Consider the following 19,889-nt stretch of genomic DNA (forward strand, 5'->3'; position numbering starts at 1 on the left):
AGGGTAAGTTCGACTGAAAGGGGGCAAGCTGTTGAGTGTGATACCTCTTCAGCCTGCGACTGATAGATAAGTCACGTATTCATTACGCTAACTTTGAACAATTGTGTGCTCCATGCTTCCGCAAACTCGTCTCATGAGCTTATATACGCGGATATGTTTGACTGCTGTTTAAGATATGCTGTATTATCGGAACTTTACTATATTTAATAGTGCAATTTATGTACTTGTGTGGGTTGATCGTTAATTGTTATTTAAGTGCCGATATATTTATTAATTTACCGACGTAATTAACGCATTAATTACAAATTTTAGAGAACACCAAGATGTCTTATACATACGACTTCTTTCACCCTGAGACGTGAATATTATTTTCATATGATATATATACATATTATATATAACTTTACCATAGATTGTAGTCGTAGATTGTTGTCGTATAGTTGTAGGCAAAATCATGAGTTTCTAGAAATGCCCCCATTAAAATCAAAACTAAAATATCTTTTATACGAGCCTGGTTCCAAACAAAATCATAAACCGTAATAATAATTGGGCATGTAATACGTGTTATGATATAATTGGCAGTAAAACCCCCGGTAGCCGGCAATCGGTCTCTGTTACCAGCCTCTGCGGCATATTATACCCATAGTCTGAAGTATACAAACAGTGGTATAGAAATAGTCTATTAAAAATTATAGCTTCTATATGATGCCATGTATTATAAACTGTATTTGTAGTCCGTAATACATCATTCAGTGTCAATATTATTTCAATGTTTTTTTCATTAATTTTACACCTAAACAGATGATCAACCGCCGGGAATTGCATCTAGACTTTCTGATTATGTTATATGTTTGCTGTATCCGAAATCTACTAAGAAGATACTACAATTAAACGCCATATTTTAAGTTAACAGTAAATGCAGGAATTTTAACAATTAGCCCCGCCTTCCATACCCTCACAAGTGCCTTCCTATAGACTATATAAGTACCCTCAAAATATAGTTTTAAATACTTACATTAATTTATACTTAAGACTAAAGTATTACTGCTGCTAAACGTAGAAATTTTGTCAAATCGCAATCATCAGCTTAATTTGAACACCTCAAAGCTAAATTAGGATAATAAATAATTAAGCCTTTATTGTTTTAACAAGTTTTACACAGAGTAGTTTCGTGAGCTATTACTATTAACTAGACTTTAACTAATATGCTAACGATTTTATTATCTATTGATTATTATCAGCAAACGGTAGTTCGGTTACAACTTGTCTCCTGACAAAAGAAGTTAAATAAGAAAGTAATCATAAATATTAGTATTATATATGTACTAATTGAGTAATATTATACTGTATGACTGTCTCGAGCATAATGGTAAACTATACTCCCCCTCAATTACGAAAAACACTGTGTGTCCACCAAACAACCCAAAACGCTCTCGGCTACTACATTCATATATTATTTAAACAAAATTATAAGATCAGTTAATAATTGTTTTATTTATAGAAATATCAATGAGTTCTATATAATTGCATACTAAACTCTTTCAAAGCAGCCGGTAGATGTTGAAAATGCATATGCACCTTAGTCTTGGCCTGAGATTTATGCATCTGTTTTTTTGATTTATCAAATTAACGATTTCTGATCGTTCCAAGAGGTTTTTCTCACGATGTTTACTATCAGCGTTAAAGCAAGAATTAATTTCGCGTATAGACAGAAAAATTAATATAGCAAAGGAACATAGTCGGACTCTTCCAGTAAGCCAAAACTAACAGTCCATAGGATATGTATATAAAATTCGTAAGAACTCAACCGTTAATTGGCTTTACTGTTAATAGTACGAACTGTTGGCACGGAGCACATTAATTTTTCACATCCGGCCTCGGGCATATAATTGAGCTTTCCCACCTTCGCTCCACCACTGAGCCCGTTTTCAACTTAATTTACGTGCCTCTACTCAGATTTCCTGGACTGTGAATTTTCGAGCCTCCAAGCATATATGGATACTGGGTTGTAGATTTCAACCACTCTAAGAATTAATTTAATTAGTTTTTATTAAAATAAAAAGATTTTAACGCAACGAATTTTGCAAATAAATAAACTTTCTAGTTTTCAATTTGCCCGAGTTACTTGTTTCGCAAACAAATTGCTTTCAAGATTAATAATATTGTTTTTAATTATAATGTCAATTAACTTATAAAAATTTTTGAAACTGATTACAAAACATCGAAAACATCAAAATGTATCGGCCTGTAACCACAAAGTATAAAACATATGGAACGTCTCAAACAAGTACATATAATCTTAAAATTAAATTAATATAATTCAATTCCTAGTAGTCTCGTCTGTGATGAATCAGTAAAGTTATTCGTAAAATATAATAGAAACAGAAATCGTAGATAATTCTCCTCTAATCATTTCTTCATAATATAGTAGTTAAAACATTAACATTTCCTTGAGCACCACAACTTGAGAAAGCCCAAGAGGATGAAGAATTAACGAAGCAACTTATTTGGCCAAAAGCGTAAGATCTCGAATTAGCAGCCATTGATGTAGGGGATTACAATCAATCAAGTCTCCCGTTACGGTAATATTATTCTTTCCGGACCCAACTTTCGAACATCAAGACTAATAAATAAAGCATTAGAGGATTTTCCTCTTGTTTTGTAGGAGTGTTAATATATCTTCCGAATTCTTTTATGTAGAATTAGGATTACATTCCCGCAAATAATTGATGCTTAAAATATATATAAAAAAATTATTGATACTGTTAACAAAAAAATGGAAATTTCTTTTATATAATTTTGGCGAAATCCGAAACTATAAATTGATTATTGTTAAAAGGTTTCTTTTCTGAAGACAGCGTTTTTCAAAACAAAAACTGTAAAGTTTTTAAAATTCATTAAAAATAAATAAACACTCAGCTTTTATTACACTAAAATCTACTGATTATGATCCAATATTCTGGACCATTATGCAGTATTGAAAAATAACTTCTATATCAGTAATTACCCATTTTTTTATACTAAAAGTCATAGAAAACTGTTGTTGAAGCGTCAAAGCGTAAAAAAGTACAAACTTACTTTCGCCGTTAATAACTCATGACCGCGAAAACTCAGCAAGTTTTATAGTATTTTATAATTCTATTTTAAATCGTATACTATTGCTATTCAGAGTGTAAGCCCTTTTGCAGTTTATTTAGTACCAATTTCGAGTAAATAAACGTGGCGCAGCATTCGAATTGCCAATATTTCTTACATTCAGCTTACCTGTCGTAACTGTAGCAATTTCAGGAGCACAAATTTTGGAGCTAACATAATAATTATGTCTCTATTAGAAATGCTGGTAACATAAAGCCATGGTTTAACGGCGACCAGCTGCGTCTAGCGAGTTGTAAGTGTTCGACTTGAGATTGTGGCCATACTGACAGAGGTTGTAGAGGATTAACAATATATTCACTACAAAAAACTCTGTGAATGTACAAAACTTAAACACATGCAATAATATTATATAAAACCCATAATAAACTTAAAATAACAATTAGTTTTCAGGTTATTTATTAACTTACATTTTATTTATTAAATTTTAGTAACGTTTCCCAAACCTTATGTGATATGTCACACATATGTGGCCCACATGATTCTTTAAAGATTTCATATGATAATAACATATAAAAATCGTGTTACGAAATGTACCTACGTTAGGGGCCACATCACAAAACATATTTAAAAATGGACGGAATAGTGATGGTCTAAAACGCAAAAACAAAACAACCATCGTTTTTTTTTGTACGGCATTTGCGCTAATTAGCCAGGAAGCTCTAAAGTTAGACACCCTAAAAGAAGTGTCTTTTTCATTGAATACTTACGTAGGTATATAGTTAAGAGAAGAGCATGGGACAAACCACGATCGTAGCAAATGGTTGTTTCAGCCTGTTGACTCCCCTTAGTTTCCAGTACAACCGTGCTTTGCATCTAACTGGTTCTCCATCTCTATTCCAGGACGTTTTTGTCCCATCGACCTTTCTTCCAGCAATGTACCTCACCCATTGTCATCTCAGCTTATACGCTATTTTTGCTTTATAAGTGAGTTTAGTTCTTGTATAGATTCCTTCATTTCTAATTCAGTAGATAAGCAGAGAAACACCTACCATAGCCCTCTCTATAGCTCGTAGTGTGGTGCGGAGCCGGAAGTAAGAGACCAAGTCACAGAGCCTTAAGTCAGCACTAGAAGGACGCACGGGTTGAAAGCTTTTAACTTTTAGTATCGAGCAAGCGAAATCGCTGCATTTCCGCTCTCGCTCTCAGTTTCACCCCACGCGTACTATTACAATGCAATTTGTTTCAATGTAATTTAACTGCTCTTTGTATTAAAGTGATGGGTGTTTAGTTGCATTTGCTGTCTATCTGACGAATTTAAGGAAGTTAGGTAGTAAGTGGATGTACAATTTGTATCTAAACTTTGTAAGTTTATACTCATATTAAGTATAATTAACTAATAACTTATTGTTTTACCGAATGATTACGATGTGATTTTGTTAAGTATGTGTTGTCTAAAGACTAGTATATGTGGACTAGTAATACTAGTAATAGTAGTACCTGTACATAATTATGTCCCTGTTTTTATCTTGTAGATTCCAATTAGTAATTACAAAAAATACTCTTCATATCTGTTTTAATGTTACGTAATAAAAAGAAAAATTTGGTTGTGTATTATTTATTTTACCAAATAACAACGATTTGAATTGAGAACGATAGAATGTCACATAAAAGAAATCAATTAGAAAAAATAAATCCCTGTTGAACATCGTTATGAAAAATCACAAAGAACAGAGTATAAATCTTTCACAAGGTACAACTTTTTATTACAGTGTCTAAAGTTAGGTCGCTATTCATTAATGTTTCATAATTGCAATGAAAGAACATTTTTACAACTACTTTGTACAAGGCTCCGGGCTATGAACAGCTACAATTTGGCTGAGAAATTATTATCCGGAAAATATGTTCGTAATAAAAGGCAAGACGTTTGAGCAAATTGTCACAGTCGTTAGTAGCCTCTATGTATTATTTTTGATAAGTTAGAAAATTCGTTCGCGTATTGGTGAACTCTAGGTATACTCATTCAGCACAATTCTTAAAATTTTGCCTATTTAAATTTATAATCGCTGTTATTAGTTTATTACCAAACAATATCGAGGTCAAAGTGATTTTTTTGACAAAGTTTTCCCTCTGAATCGATTTAAATAAATATTTTGAGATCCATAAATATGCTTGCAAGTACCCCATAAATTTCAATGGCACTGCGACGCTTTTCCGATCGTCTTAAATTTTGCATCTGTTTTATTGATAATTCTTTGGCATATTTTGACTTAAAGGCAACGTGGTCATTTTTCTTTAACTCCCACACATAGTCATCTTTTGGATTTAAAGAGTAACGCATTACTGTAAGAAAACGAAAATGTTAGTGGATAAGATACATGTTTCCAACCGGGATTCAAACGTGAAACCGTTTTATAAACAATAATTATATAGGTTTACAACATTTAATTAAACACAAGTTTCATTCAATACTTTCATAGATTTTGTGAAAACAAAAATATAGAACTTGCACGTGCTTGACTTATGAGTCGTATTCGTTTTGATTATTTCAAAAATTAAATCATGCTTAAAGTAAAAAGGTTTTACAACAAGGAAAATTTCGACTTTTCTGCCGGCTACGTCGATCCCTTTGAATTCCACAAAACTTGCTACATGTTTCTTAAAGCTTTTCAAGTTTGGGATGGGGCAATACCTAAATGGACGTAAGCATTTTTTCAAGTTTTATTTAAAGCACTTTTAATATCATTAATTTTATTTCATATCATTATTCTTTATCTAACTTTATCTATCTGGTCTCGGAATAATAAATATTGCTTACGTAATGGAAAGCTTATTTATGAAAGCTTCTCTTAATAAGTCGCTTACTATGCAGGCATAAAATTTCGTAGTTTTTTTTTTAATATTCTTTAATCAATAACCTATCATTCAATGAATTGCGTCAACCATTCACATACCTTGTGTCCTTTTATATTATTTTTTCTGCTGCAGTATATTGAGCAGTAAAAAAGAGATTAGGTCTTAATGTAGCACGTTTTTATTTCTTAATCAGTAAGTATATGATTAATTAACTGTGCCATAAATAACAAATCACCTATTTTACTTTTAATTTAAGTCTATAGTGTCATCAAAGTCGAAGGTTACATAATATTACAGATATTTGCTGAAAGCGTTAATAGTTTTCTGCGGTGTGAGTGCAATAACCATATTAAAATTCGGGTTTTACCATGGACTTGATACCCGCGATCTTCCGTACATGACAGAGGCGGGAACTTATCTTCTGATTATGATTTACAAGCTATTAATTATGTCATGCACTGTACGCAATCTGCCAGACTATCACAATTTATTACGAATTATCAGGGAAGATTTTCGATATGTGTGTGATAAAGGGAAGATATACAGGTACTTTTTCAGTTTGTGTGTTTAATAGAGACCACAGTCTTAAAAAAAGTAGATTTCTTTAATTTTATTTTTTCATTGACGACTTAAAACAATCAACAATATATAACTGTAAATTATTTCCAAGGTGAAACGAATAAAGAGGAACCTTTAATAGCTGTTTATTTTGTAACTCTGGAATATGGGGCAATACTGTAAATTGTTGAATTAAGAAAAAATATAAATGACCGCTTTTTGCGTCCAGTGTAGGACACACTGGACGCAAAAAGCGGTCTTTATCCGAAAAAGTATTATATTTCCAGAGGTCAAAGTAACCCATAATTAAACTTTTATTAATATACGTAATTATCAATATGTATATTAACATCGTAATATTGTATTGTTTATATTTTGTGTTGCAATTATTCGATTTCGGATTATTCGATTCGGGACACTTTAAGTAAAATTACCTACTTATCTTTCCTAGCTCTTTCATAACAAACTTAACAGTGTTTAGGTATTGGAAATTTTATCAAAATCCTTTTTTTATTTATAATAAATAATCCGACTAAGAAACAAGACATCGCGGCTTTTGTATTAATTATAATCTAAAGCTTGCAGTCCTTGCAATGTTTCTTTCTTTCTTAGATCTATTAAAAACATTAATATATTTTATTGTAGGGAAAGATTTTTTGAAAACCAACTTAAAATCTGGAAAGTCTGTCAAATCAGTATAGTTTTTTTGGCATGCATTGCATTGGGGATGATGATATTTTCCATAGCATCATTGATATGGTATTTAATGACTCACGATTCTAAAACTGGTGCACTTCCTTTGCCTTTTCCGATCTGGGTCCCTCGTGTCGATGTTGGGAAGTCACCACTGTATGAAGTATTTCTTATATATTCTAATATCTGTGTCGTGACATATGCTATAAATTTTATATGTAAGTACTTTATAACAATTAAATTATCTATCGAGATTAAGTTTATGTCATTGTGGTTACCTTTTTAAGAACAAATAGACTAACAATAGTTTAACAGTTATGATGCAGATCCAAATATTGTGGATAGGCGAAATAGCTACGAAGGCCGACTTAGTTATTTGGAGTATTGAAGATCTTATGAATGGAATTCGCCCGGCTCTCAACAAGCAAGAGGAGTTGTATTTTTCTACTTTGCTAAAACAACGTATGCAGGAAATTGTTAAAATTCACAAATCTATGCTTGAGTAAGTTAATATTAGGGTTATTAAATATATTAAACCTATAGCATGAAGACTTTTGATTATAAAATTTACGTTTCATTCATACAAGTCACTTCTCGACGTTAATAACAAATTATTCTGCCAGTATAGCTGGATAAATTCATTATTAATAAGCTAAAATTTTTATCAGCTTTGTGTATTTGACGCGTAGAAGAAAGTGAAAAAATTCTTACATATAGTTATAGTTTCAATATAGTTACATTTAGTATAATATAGTAATTCAATATAGGTCAAATAGGTTCAATATAGTAAGTCTTATATATACGTGCATACGTTATAGGAAATTGCGTAGTTAATAATTTCTAAGAATGCCTTTTTGTGATCTTATATAATATATAGTATTATAATATTCGAGTGTCACACATGTTCATTCCCATACTCCTTCGAAACGGCTTTGTTTCTGCACTAAAAAGGTGGGCTAAGCATTAAGGAGAAACGAAGTTCGCGGGTAGTAGTAGTATACAAAATAAAATAAATTTAGTTAGAAACAAAAATAATTTTTATTACACAACATGTAAATAAAGTCACAACGTTCATGGAAATTGTATTTTTCAGACTCATGACCAGCTACGCCCGAGTCTATACAAAATTATTAATGTTTGAGCAAAAAGTTTGCGCGCCCGTCGTTTGTTTGAGCGCCTACGGTGCCACCGAGGTCTCACTTCCTATCTGCTTTTTAATTCACTTAGCAAAGAAAGCTTTAGAGAATTTATGGTATCAATTTCTATTAAATTAAATCATTGTTCTCGTATAAGAAAATATTATTAGTGAAAATATAATTTTGTTTTCTGCAATTTAGAGGTAATCTTTATACTAAAGAGTTCGGTGTTGTTTTGTTTTCTAAATTACGATGCAGCTTAAAAAAATAATGCTTAGTGTCTTTAAACACTATTATTTGGTCAGAGACTAACTTTGTGCATCAAATAAACCTAATGGAATATACAAAACGCTAATTTGCAAGTGTTAATTTTTTTTTGTTCTGCGCTCATAGCTTATACACGCTGCACTACTCTAAAAATAACACTTCTAACAGAAAGTCTAGTTAACAATATAACATCTAATATTAAATATCTTATTTCAGATTCTAGAAAAATCTGGAGAAATTAATGGTATATTAATAATATTATGTATTGCAACTATTATATCCGTATTCATTCCAAGTTATTTGTGCAATTTTCTTTCTATAAAGGTAAGTTCCGATGACGTAGTTAAAACATCATTTTTATTTAACCTAATTTAATACAATCTCGTACTCGTATACTCGTACTATCTCAACGAAAACACCGTAAAGGCATGCTTTAGACCCAAATAGTCGGCACAGAAGGCTGATCACCAACAGATAGAGAAATCTGAACCCAGACCTCAAAGGTTATAGCGCCACTATTTTTTACACAAGTAGGAGGGTTTCCGTTTATTGTACTTACAAAATAAAACTCATCACATGTTGTAGGTCCAGATCGTTTTTATTCATTTCTGAATACGCTTTTTCAGGTTAGTTCTATTTGCTACGCGTGCTGGAATATTCCATTTTGGAACGCGACTCGGGTCATTCGTCCATACATAGTGCTTATTATGCAAAGATCGTTGAGACCATTGCCTATAAAGGCTTCAGGATTCGAAGAGGTTTCAATCGAAACATTTTCAAATGTAAGCAAAATTTGTTAATGAATTCCAATATCGATAAACTAAACATTTCACCGAATTGGGTGCGAGAAATCTTTGATTGGAGTAATTAAAATTAAAAGTTTATTCAAGTTTAAAGAAAAACACTTTTTTACGGATTGTTGTTATGTATAATCGTATTTAAACTTATAATTATTTAATTTAAATAATAATTAATATAATTATAAGTATTGAGCAATTTAAGTAAAATAGTTTTTGAAAATTTAACTAGGTGGCAACACTTTATATGAAGATGATTGTAACTAAGTGTTCTTGCTGTCATTCATCTGATTACCAAATAAAAGTTATATTTGTGCTAATTACTATCGTTTCTTTGATAAAACGACCCATAATCCTTCAGGTTATGGGCCCAGTAGATTCTGCAATTGAAAGTTTTAAGAAAAATAGCAAAGAAAAAGTTACAATCGTATTGTGAAGAAATTGACAAAATAACCTCAAAATGGATTCAATGCGGTCAATAAACTTAGAAAAATTTGATGGAAATAACTTTAGGCAATGGAAATTCCAGATAAAGTGTGCCCTAAAAGCAAAAGGGATTGATATTTCAGTGCCTAAACCGGCTGGAAATAATGTTGAATGGACAAAGAATGATGGCATGGCCATGTTTATTATAACATCTTCGATGGACTTCAAACAAATAACTTTAATAGAAAATTGTGAAACTGCTAAGGAAATAATGACAAAACTTGAATCAATATACGAACAGAAGAGTGAATTATGTAAAATGTTGATCCATGAAAAGTTTTATCAGTATAAAATGTCTACAAATGACAGTGTAGCTCAACACATTTCTAAAGTGGAATCATTGGCCAAGCAGTTAAAAGAAAGTGGCGAAAGTATTAGTGAAATGGCTGTGATAACAAAAATACTTGGAACACTGCCTCATAAGTATAGATCACTCCGTCAAGCGTGGATGTCTTTGGATCCAGAGCAACAGACTCTTGTCAATCTCACTGCTCGTTTGTTAGATGAAGAAGCTAGTTTACAGTGTGAAGAAGAACAAGAAACCGCTCTTCTTGTGGCTAAGAAAGGATGTAAAAATAGCCCAAAACAAAGTGAGCTGAATAGAAATGCTAGTAATTCAAATCAAAATAAAAACAGTAAACACAGATTTGAATGTTATAATTGTGGGAAACGAGGACATTTTTCTCGAGAATGTCGTGCTCCAAAGAAATCCAAGTATAGAAAACCTCAACAGGAAGGTGCAGACTTGTTAGCGTTTAATGTAGAAACCAAATTCCATGAAGCTGAAGACAATGTGTGGATTTTAGACAGTGGTGCCTCTGCACATATGACCTATAGAAAGGAGTTCTTTGTAGAATTATTGGAATGTAACCAGAAATCATTGACATTAGGAAACAAACAATCAGTGGAAGTGGCTGGCATTGGCAAGGTGTTAATAAAGAGATGTGTCAATGGACAGTGGGAGAACAGTGAACTACATGATGTATTGTATGTTCCGAATTTGCGACGAAATCTGTTCTCAGAAGGTGTGATAATGCGTAAATCATATATCATTATCAAGAAAGACTCTGGTGCATTCATTTACAAAGGAAATGACTTGGTAATGTGTGCAACAATAACAGAAAATAATTTATACGAATTGAAAATAAAAGCTGTGGTCTCAGATACATGTAACTTAGTTCAAAGTGATCAAAATAACATTAAAATGTGGTATGAAAGACTGGGACATGTTAACCTAAAACAAATCAAGAGTATGAGTGCTGATAATGTGGTAGAAGGCTTGAAACTGAATAACAGTGATAAAACTGATTTTGTTTGTGAAGCATGTGCATATGGAAAGCAGTGCAGATTTCCATTTCACAAATCTATACGAGGAGAACTACAGCCAGGTGACCTTGTATATAGTGATGTCTGTGGACCTATGAGTCATACATCTATCCAAGGTATGAGATACTTTATATTATTTAAGGATGCTGCTACAAGTTACAGGCATGTATATTTTGTCAAACATAAAAGTGATGTGATGGACATATTCATGAAATACAATGCTTTGATCAAAAATAAGTACATGCATAGTGTCAGAATATTGCATACTGATAATGGAAGAGAGTATGTGAATAAAACCTTCAATGACTATCTCAGCAAAGAAGGTATAATTCATGAGTGTACTGCGCCATATACACCAGAACAAAATGGGCGTGCTGAAAGAGAGAACCGTACCATTGTGGAGAGTGCACGTTCAATGTTGTACGCAAGGGATGTGTCACTGGAATTATGGGCTGAGGCTGTGAATTGTGCAGTATATTTATTAAACCGGACTTCCTCCAGCCAAACTCCTAAGAAAACACCATTTGAATTATGGAACGGCATCAAACCTCATATAGGCCATGTGAAGGTGTTTGGAAGTATTGGATATGTCCATATTCCTAATCAGCTAAGAACTAAACTTGACAAAAAGAGTGAGAAAATGATACTAATTGGGTATGATAATAACAATTACAGGATGTTCAATCCAGAAACCAAAAAGGTTAAAATATCAAGAAATGTAATTTTTGAAGAACATAATGTTCCAGAGATAAGGAAGAATATTACACAAATATACATTGACGATGAAGTGAAGACATTAGGACAACAAAATCAAATGCAAGAAACAAATGTAGAGGATACTCTTGTGGAAACTTCATCATCAGAGAATGAAGATACCATGTTGAGTTGTAATAGTAATGACCCTACATATGAACCTTCTCAAGAATTAGATGATGATTTAATTCAAAGCAACATAAATTTGAGACCAAGGATTAATAGACGTTTTGAAGCAAACCTAATTGAACTGTCACTGCCACAAACGTATGCTGAAGCAATGAAAAGTCCACAAAGAAACGACTGGTTGAAAGCTATTGATGAAGAATTGCTTGCACATGAAGAGAATAATACTTGGACTCCAGTAGAGAGGTCTGGTCAACGTACGCTTACTACAAAGTGGGTTTTTGCTATAAAAAAGGATGAAAATGATCAGGTAAAACGGTTTAAAGCTCGTTTATGTGCACGCGGATTTAATCAAATAAAAGATATTGACTATCAAGAAATATTCTCTCCAACAACGAGATATGACTCTATAAGAATTATCCTTTCTATTGCAGCTAAATATAATTTAGAAATTCAACAGTTTGATGTAAAGACTGCTTTTTTGAACGGGTATTTGGAAGAGAATATTTTTATAGAAGTACCAGAAGGAATTTCATTTAAAAATGATTGTATCCTAAAACTTAATAAATCACTGTATGGACTTAAACAGGCGTCTCGTTGTTGGAATAGAAGATTCACTGAGTTTTTAATAAAATATGGTTTTGTGCAATCTCAGGCTGACAGTTGTGTTTATGTAGGTATTTTCAATGGGGTGAAAGTATTCATAATAATTTATGTTGATGATGCACTTGTAGTCTCTTCCAGTTCCTCAATGATTAAAAGAGTTATAGAATATTTGAAACAAACATTTAAAATAAAAGAATTAAAATTGAAATATTTTGTGGGAATGGAAATAGAGAGAGTAAATAATTGTATCTGTATTTATCAAAGAGATTACATTGAAAAATTAATAGAGAAGTTTTGTATGAGTGATTCAAATCCTGCCAGTACCCCTGCAGATGTAAATGTTGTTATTTCAAAGAAAATGGATGAAAATATTATTAATTTTCCATACAGAGAAGCTATAGGGTCCTTGTTATTTTTGAGCTCTGTTTCAAGGCCTGACATTTCTTTTGCTGTAAATGTTTTGAGTAGATATGTAAACGATCCAAGTCAACAACATGTAAATGCCATTAAACGTGTTATTAGATACCTAATAAATACTAAAGATTTTTGTATATGTTATGGAGAAAGTAGTGATCTCACTGGCTATTCGGATTCAGATTTTGCAGGTGATGTAGATACGCGTAAGTCTACTACAGGTTATATTTTTAATATGAATGGGGGACCTATAACATGGTGTAGCCAGAAACAGAAGACTACTGCTCTCTCCACAACTGAAGCAGAATTTGTAGCTGCTTGTGAAGCTGCAAAAGAGATATTATGGTTACAGCAATTATTATTAGATTTAGGTGAAAATATTACATCTGTTCCATTGTATGTTGATAATCAGAGTGCAATTAAGTTAATTAGCAATCCTGTTTATCATAAGAAAACCAAACACATAGATGTGAAATTTAATTTTATAAGGGAAAAGGTTGAGTTGGGTGTAATTAAACTAAATTATATTCCTAGTAACAGTCAATTAGCAGATATGTTAACTAAAGCGTTACCAACTCAAGCTTTTATCTATTTAAGAGATCACATTTTGTTTTTCTTTTCACAACTCTAATTTCAGTAGGAGTTTATTTTTTTTTATATTTGTACCTAGTTTAAATTTTAGTGGGAGTATTGAGCAATTTAAGTAAAATAGTTTTTGAAAATTTAACTAGGTGGCAACACTTTATATGAAGATGATTGTAACTAAGTGTTCTTGCTGTCATTCATCTGATTACCAAATAAAAGTTATATTTGTGCTAATTACTATCGTTTCTTTGATAAAACGACCCATAATCCTTCAATAAGTTTAAATACAATAACTATAATCCGTAAAAAGTGTTTTTCTTTAAATGTGTAAAAGTTATGTTAATAAAAGACAATACTAAGTTTATTCAAGTATTTTGATGTTACCAACTATTAATTTAACAAATCAAGTTTAGTTAACACTTTAATAATTTATGTTTGCAGAAAATGGCGTCCGCCTATTCATTTTACAACATGTTAAGGCAGGCAAAAATTTAAAAGCACGAAACCTTTTTTGTCGTAAAATGTATAATATTTATTAGAACACAGACTATTAAACTGCACTTATGAAAATAAAGTCTATATTATTTATTAAAAAACGTCGTCATCAGTCCTTCCTTGTACAACAAATTATATTTCTAAGAAAACAATGAAATTGACAATATTTATAACAGGCACACGTATTCATTTTCACTTTCTGTAATAATTAGGTTAAATTCAGGTTGATCATCGTGATACAAGATAACAAGAGCCTCTCAGGGCATAAATGCGAACAATAGACAACTCAACTCTGTATTCAATTGTTTGCATAACAAAACAACTAAAATATGCGTCCATATACTGTCGTATTGCCACAAGATATTAAGAATAGATCAGAGTCATTTCTCCGTTGATTTGATTGAACACTTTTTGATGCAATAATTTATCAATGCATTGCAATTAAAATCAACGATTACTACCGAGGTACTAACCCACCTTACAGACTGCAGGTTAGCTAATATAATCCGTAGAATCTGGGTTTTTTATAGAACAGGAGGAAAACGGGCAGGAGGCTGATGTTAAGTGATACCGCCGCCCATGGACACTCTCAATGTCAGAGGGCTCGTGAGTGCGTTGACGGCCTTTTAAGAATTGATACAATCTTTTCTTGAAGGACCCTTAGTCGAATTGGTTCGGAAATACTTCAGTGCAGGTTTGTATGTGTTTGTATATATATACACACAAACCTGCCCACTGATAATGATTTCCGATAGCATGCGATAACATTTTTTAATTCAAACTCGTATACGAACTCATTGATATAGAAAAATCTAATAAACATCAATACGGCTTAATAAACTAACAAGGTGACGTTCAGAAAGGGGAAAACGTGAATATTTATTTTATGTTCGCACTTCCGATAAGTCAGACTGAAGAGCCAATAAAGACATAATAAACAACACATTTCCAGCGCAATATCGAATATAACACGTAAATTATCACACTCGAGTGAACATTGAAAATAGACAAGGAGAAAAGAGGCGGGCTTTATCCAATAATAATTCTCACTTGGATCGCTCTATTTGCTCGCCGTCGCACGATCTGATATTGAATATGGATAAAGTGAATTATATTCAGAGTGGCGGGTAGCGCCAACTCGCAGAGTTTCTGATAAGAGGATTACTTACAACTTATAATTGGTTCTCCCTATTCAAGTGAATAAGAGAAAAACTCAAGCTCAAGCAACCTCTTCAGCTCTAAGATAAAGATCGCGATTTTTCTTTAATTTTATGATCTATAGTACTTCTTAATTCCTGTGACCACTTACAATTTGATTTCTAATGTAAATCTAGGTAAGCGAAGTTTAAGAACGGGATAACTTTGAGATCGTAGATTCTTTTAACGAAGTTTATAAATTTTTATGACAAATGTATTTACTTAATAGACTTTTAATTATTTATAATGCTGTTTCTCGTGAAATTAAGTAGATACATTAAAGTATATTAATTGATATTCTCCACACACGGGCCATAAATAAATCTATGACAAATCCAAGTGGGTTTAATTATTATCGGACATGGCCTGAAACATTCATAAAAATCAACACATTAATAATAATAATAATAATTTATTTCAAGTTTATTTCACAGGAAAAACTTATATCTAATTGCGCTAGTTATATAAACAAAATTAGTCAGGTTTATCTGAAGCTGAACTAGGTGTGAACCTGTATTTCAGCATACAGCGCCTAACCCCTTAAATACATTAGACAAAAACTCTAGCATCAAGTACATGACTAATTGGCAAAACTTATATGTTATAATTTACAATCTATTTAACAAGTAATTATATTATGGTGTGGAGTGTTCATGTGTTCTCCCTGTAAGGTGAGAGGGTGTATGTGTGTGTGTGTGTGGGAGAGTGTGTTAAATACTATATTACTCAAAAGAATACTATAATATTAATATATTATACCTGTACATAAATAATATAATAAATAAATGCCTTTCAATTTTTAAATATTCATCATGTTGAATAGTTATTTATACAAGTAGTTATATCTATTCAATACCAAAACCATAAAATATTACGAAAACAGCAACCATTTTACGTTCATAATCCCTTAGTATTATGTAAAAATGGTATATAATGCATGTTCATTTTATTATCCATTTACGATGCACGTTGTCGGATGCAAACATGAAACAAGATTAGCTTCATTCGCACTTTTATTCCATTACCTTCATACATTTAGCTGCACATAATTTTATTTATTACTTATCGTAAATTTATACATTTAAAAGTAAGTAAAGTAAAGGGATATTCTATATTAAAAACCATTCGACTTTACAAGCAATACTTCTTATCATAAGGGCTATAAAGATTATCGAGATATGTTTCTTCTGCCTCATCAACATAGGAGCCCTATTAACTGAAAATTTCATCCGCAATACCTTGATGGCTAGAAGTCGTCTGTGGGCCGCCACACTAGACTCTTGCGAATAGAAATCGAATCGACTCCCGGTGTGGGTATTCTCTGGGAGATACGACCTACAATTGTTTAAAAAAATAGCACACTCCATCTCTCAAATGCCATCACACCCACGTAAATGGGCAAAATGGGCCCCGACTGCCGGGTGTCCCGCAGGCTTATTTGCCCCTCTATAAAAAAATGTAAGAAAATAAGGTATATAGTTAGTGTCTGAAATCTAAACAATATAGATATTTAAATTCAAAATAACTAACTAATTAGCATTTAACATAACAAATATATTTTGCGTAGTAGTTTTTTTGTTCTTTTTCTACAGCACTTAGTATATGGTTCTGAATATTTTGTTGAGTATTACCCATAAGTACTATTAAAAAAGCAGACAAATTAAACTGCCTGTTAGCAGTTGAGAGGTTGGGTACATGTTTGCTGCTAACACAATTACCACAGCACTGGCGGCATCCTGCAATCTGAAGCCAATTCAATTAACATCGGCTTTTAAGTTCATCTATTGTCGGACATGCGAGCAATGTTTGTAAAAATTTTAGTACTCTGCTAAATTCCGTTTGATATTTTATTAGATTACCGACTTCGTTACAAATGCCGGAGTGAAAATCAGGGCGGTACTTTTTCTAGGGTGGCTACGGGAGAAGCTGTTTTAGTTACTATATAAACCTGAATTACAGCGTTTCATTTATTTATCGTCTTTTCATTTTGTAGAAGAAGCTATACGGGTATTCACGCTAACATAGATAATAAATATGGCAAGTTTATTTGACCGGTTTAAAAGTATAAATTCAAAATAATCATAATATTTTTCTTAATAAGTAATGAAATATTTTATAAGATACTAGTGGAACTGACAGACGTGGTCCTGTATATAAGTCTCTCACACAAAAATAATCATCTAATTGTAAATCAACCATTCCGAATCCACCTGTACACAGGAAATTTTATCAAAATCGGTCCAGTCGTTTAATTACAAACACAGAAAATTTATATAAATATAATGTGTTGAAAATCAGCAGGGCGTGTCAATATACACTTGTCGCGACTAAGACTATTTGTTTCAAAGATTTACTATTTATACCTACTTATTTTTACAAAAATAAATCAATATAATAAAAGTTTTTTAACTAAAGAACTCATCTGTCTTTCTTCATAATGTCGTAAATAGAATTTGACAGAATTAGACGAAAGAGTATTTTAGTAAAGAAAGTTTTTTCACAAGGTGGTATCCCCTTTGTAAATGTTAACTTTATACTAAGCAAATACAATAAATGTAACATTTATGTAAAGCTTTCAACCCATTATGCGATAATTTTACCTTTAGGTTTCAGAAATATCTGCATCCAAGAGATGTCGACCACATGCGGGCTGTGGTCACACTTCAGACTGGCATTATCGGCGGGACAAATTTTCTACAATCTCTATCCTTTGTGAACGTAACTGGATATGACATGTCAATTACTATATCCTGCGTACACGCCCACAAGTCGAACTAACCTTTGCTACGTATATTGTTCTAGGAACGTTTAGTTTTAATTAAAATCTGTCTATTCTTGTTACAACAACATCACAACCCTTTGTTTGAAAATGGGTTTTATAAAATATTAATGCTGTCCCGTTATTTTTTGTAGATTTTTTACTGAAAAACAGGAACTTGTTAAAATTGTTTTAATTCTACAAAAACTAATTATTTTCATGCACTGTTACAAATATATTATGTATCATTGAAAAATAAATAATGAGAGTTCAAATTTAAATAATGAGAGTTACAATAATAATATAACCTTTATTGACTCAGGTACATACATTTACAAAGATTATTATATTATATTTTAAGATATTAGATAGAAAGTTGAAAAAAAAACTATTCTAATATTTGAATCTTGCTTGATTTCTGGATCTTGTTTGCCAGTCGAAAAAGGCCTCCTGCAACCTTTTCCATTCATAACTTTCTTGGGCCACTCTGTTCCACATCACTCCTGCCACTTGTCTGATCTTCGTCATCATCTTCCCATCTTTTTATGGTCTTCCTCTACTCGGTTTTCCTTCCCTAGAGTAACATCGTGTCACAATTTTACTCCATTTGTCTATTCCGCTTATCATGTGTTCAGTCCATCTACATTTAGGTCTTCTAATTTTCGAGGTAAAGGTCTATGACTTTTTTCTTGTCTCTCATGTCCCAGTTTTTTAATGTGTCAGATTTTTTAACGTTAAGCATACTCTCCTTTCCATTGCGCGTTGGAGTTTTACAGTATAGCTCGTTAAATTTGATATAAAATATATTTAATGATGGGCATCATCAAACAAATGAACAAGTAAAAATATCCCAAATAATAACAAGTAACAAGTAAAAATGTCTATAAAATTTGAGCTCAACTGCCTCGATTTCTCCAAGATTCCGACCTGATCGTAACACCACATAGAACTACCAACTTCAAAAATATAATTAATCCAAGCGATTGTGAAATCACAAAAAAAAAACAAACTAAGAACCTCATTTTTCAAACGCAGTACATTTAAAATTCAAACTAAAAACAAATGTCATGTTAATAATGGCATCATATAGCTGCAGGAGGAAGTTATGACAGTTAGAGGACATGTGACAGCGCGGCCATCGCCGGCCATTGAGTGACACCTTATTTCCTGAGAAACGTCCCAGGCACGATTTCAATTGACTGTCGGGTATCATGAACACTTTGCATTCTATGAAAGCTTTATCTACGTTGACGCTTTTATGGAGAACTAAATGTTAAATATTGTCGCGTTATTTTTTTTTAAACAGGTAACTTAAAAATTATAGCAGTATTTTGTTAAGTCCTTTAATTACGATTGATATGTTTTAAATTATATGTAGTAGGTATCAATCTCTCTGCGATAATCGAAATTACGTCGAAATGTAAGATTGAATATACAAGGAAATGTCTCAACACACATAAACATAGACACAAACTGGCAACTTAAAAAGAAAAATCTATTACAAGGCGAGGATTTAAACTAAATACTTCACAAGTCTTCCTATAAAAAGCGAAGTGGTTTAAAGTAAATTGTTACAGGGTAGAAAGTTACCGTGTGTAGAAAACGACTTCACACGCTGTTGGGCAACATTCTCCGGCGTCTCGTGAACATAAGCGTCTTTTACATCTCCCCTTTCGTGTAATTAGGGTAATATTTGAGTTCCAACTTATAATATCAAAGAATTTATAATCATCAAGGTTAAAT

At 32.1% G+C, this 19,889-nt stretch overlaps 1 protein-coding gene across 1 annotated transcript; it reads left to right on the forward strand.

The window, feature by feature from the left end:
• Positions 1-5,655: 5,655 nt before the first annotated feature.
• Positions 5,656-14,191, forward strand: LOC110996521. The gene is made up of 8 exons (XM_022264242.2): positions 5,656-5,795; positions 6,247-6,495; positions 7,153-7,418; positions 7,516-7,702; positions 8,294-8,393; positions 8,820-8,927; positions 9,230-9,385; positions 14,138-14,191. The coding sequence occupies exons 1-8, from the start codon at positions 5,656-5,658 to the stop codon at positions 14,189-14,191; spliced, it is 1,260 nt and encodes a 419-aa protein (XP_022119934.1).
• Positions 14,192-19,889: the final 5,698 nt, after the last annotated feature.

Source organism: Pieris rapae, chromosome 2 (genome assembly GCF_905147795.1).
Source record: "Pieris rapae chromosome 2, ilPieRapa1.1, whole genome shotgun sequence".
Classification (NCBI taxonomy): domain Eukaryota; kingdom Metazoa; phylum Arthropoda; class Insecta; order Lepidoptera; family Pieridae; genus Pieris; species Pieris rapae.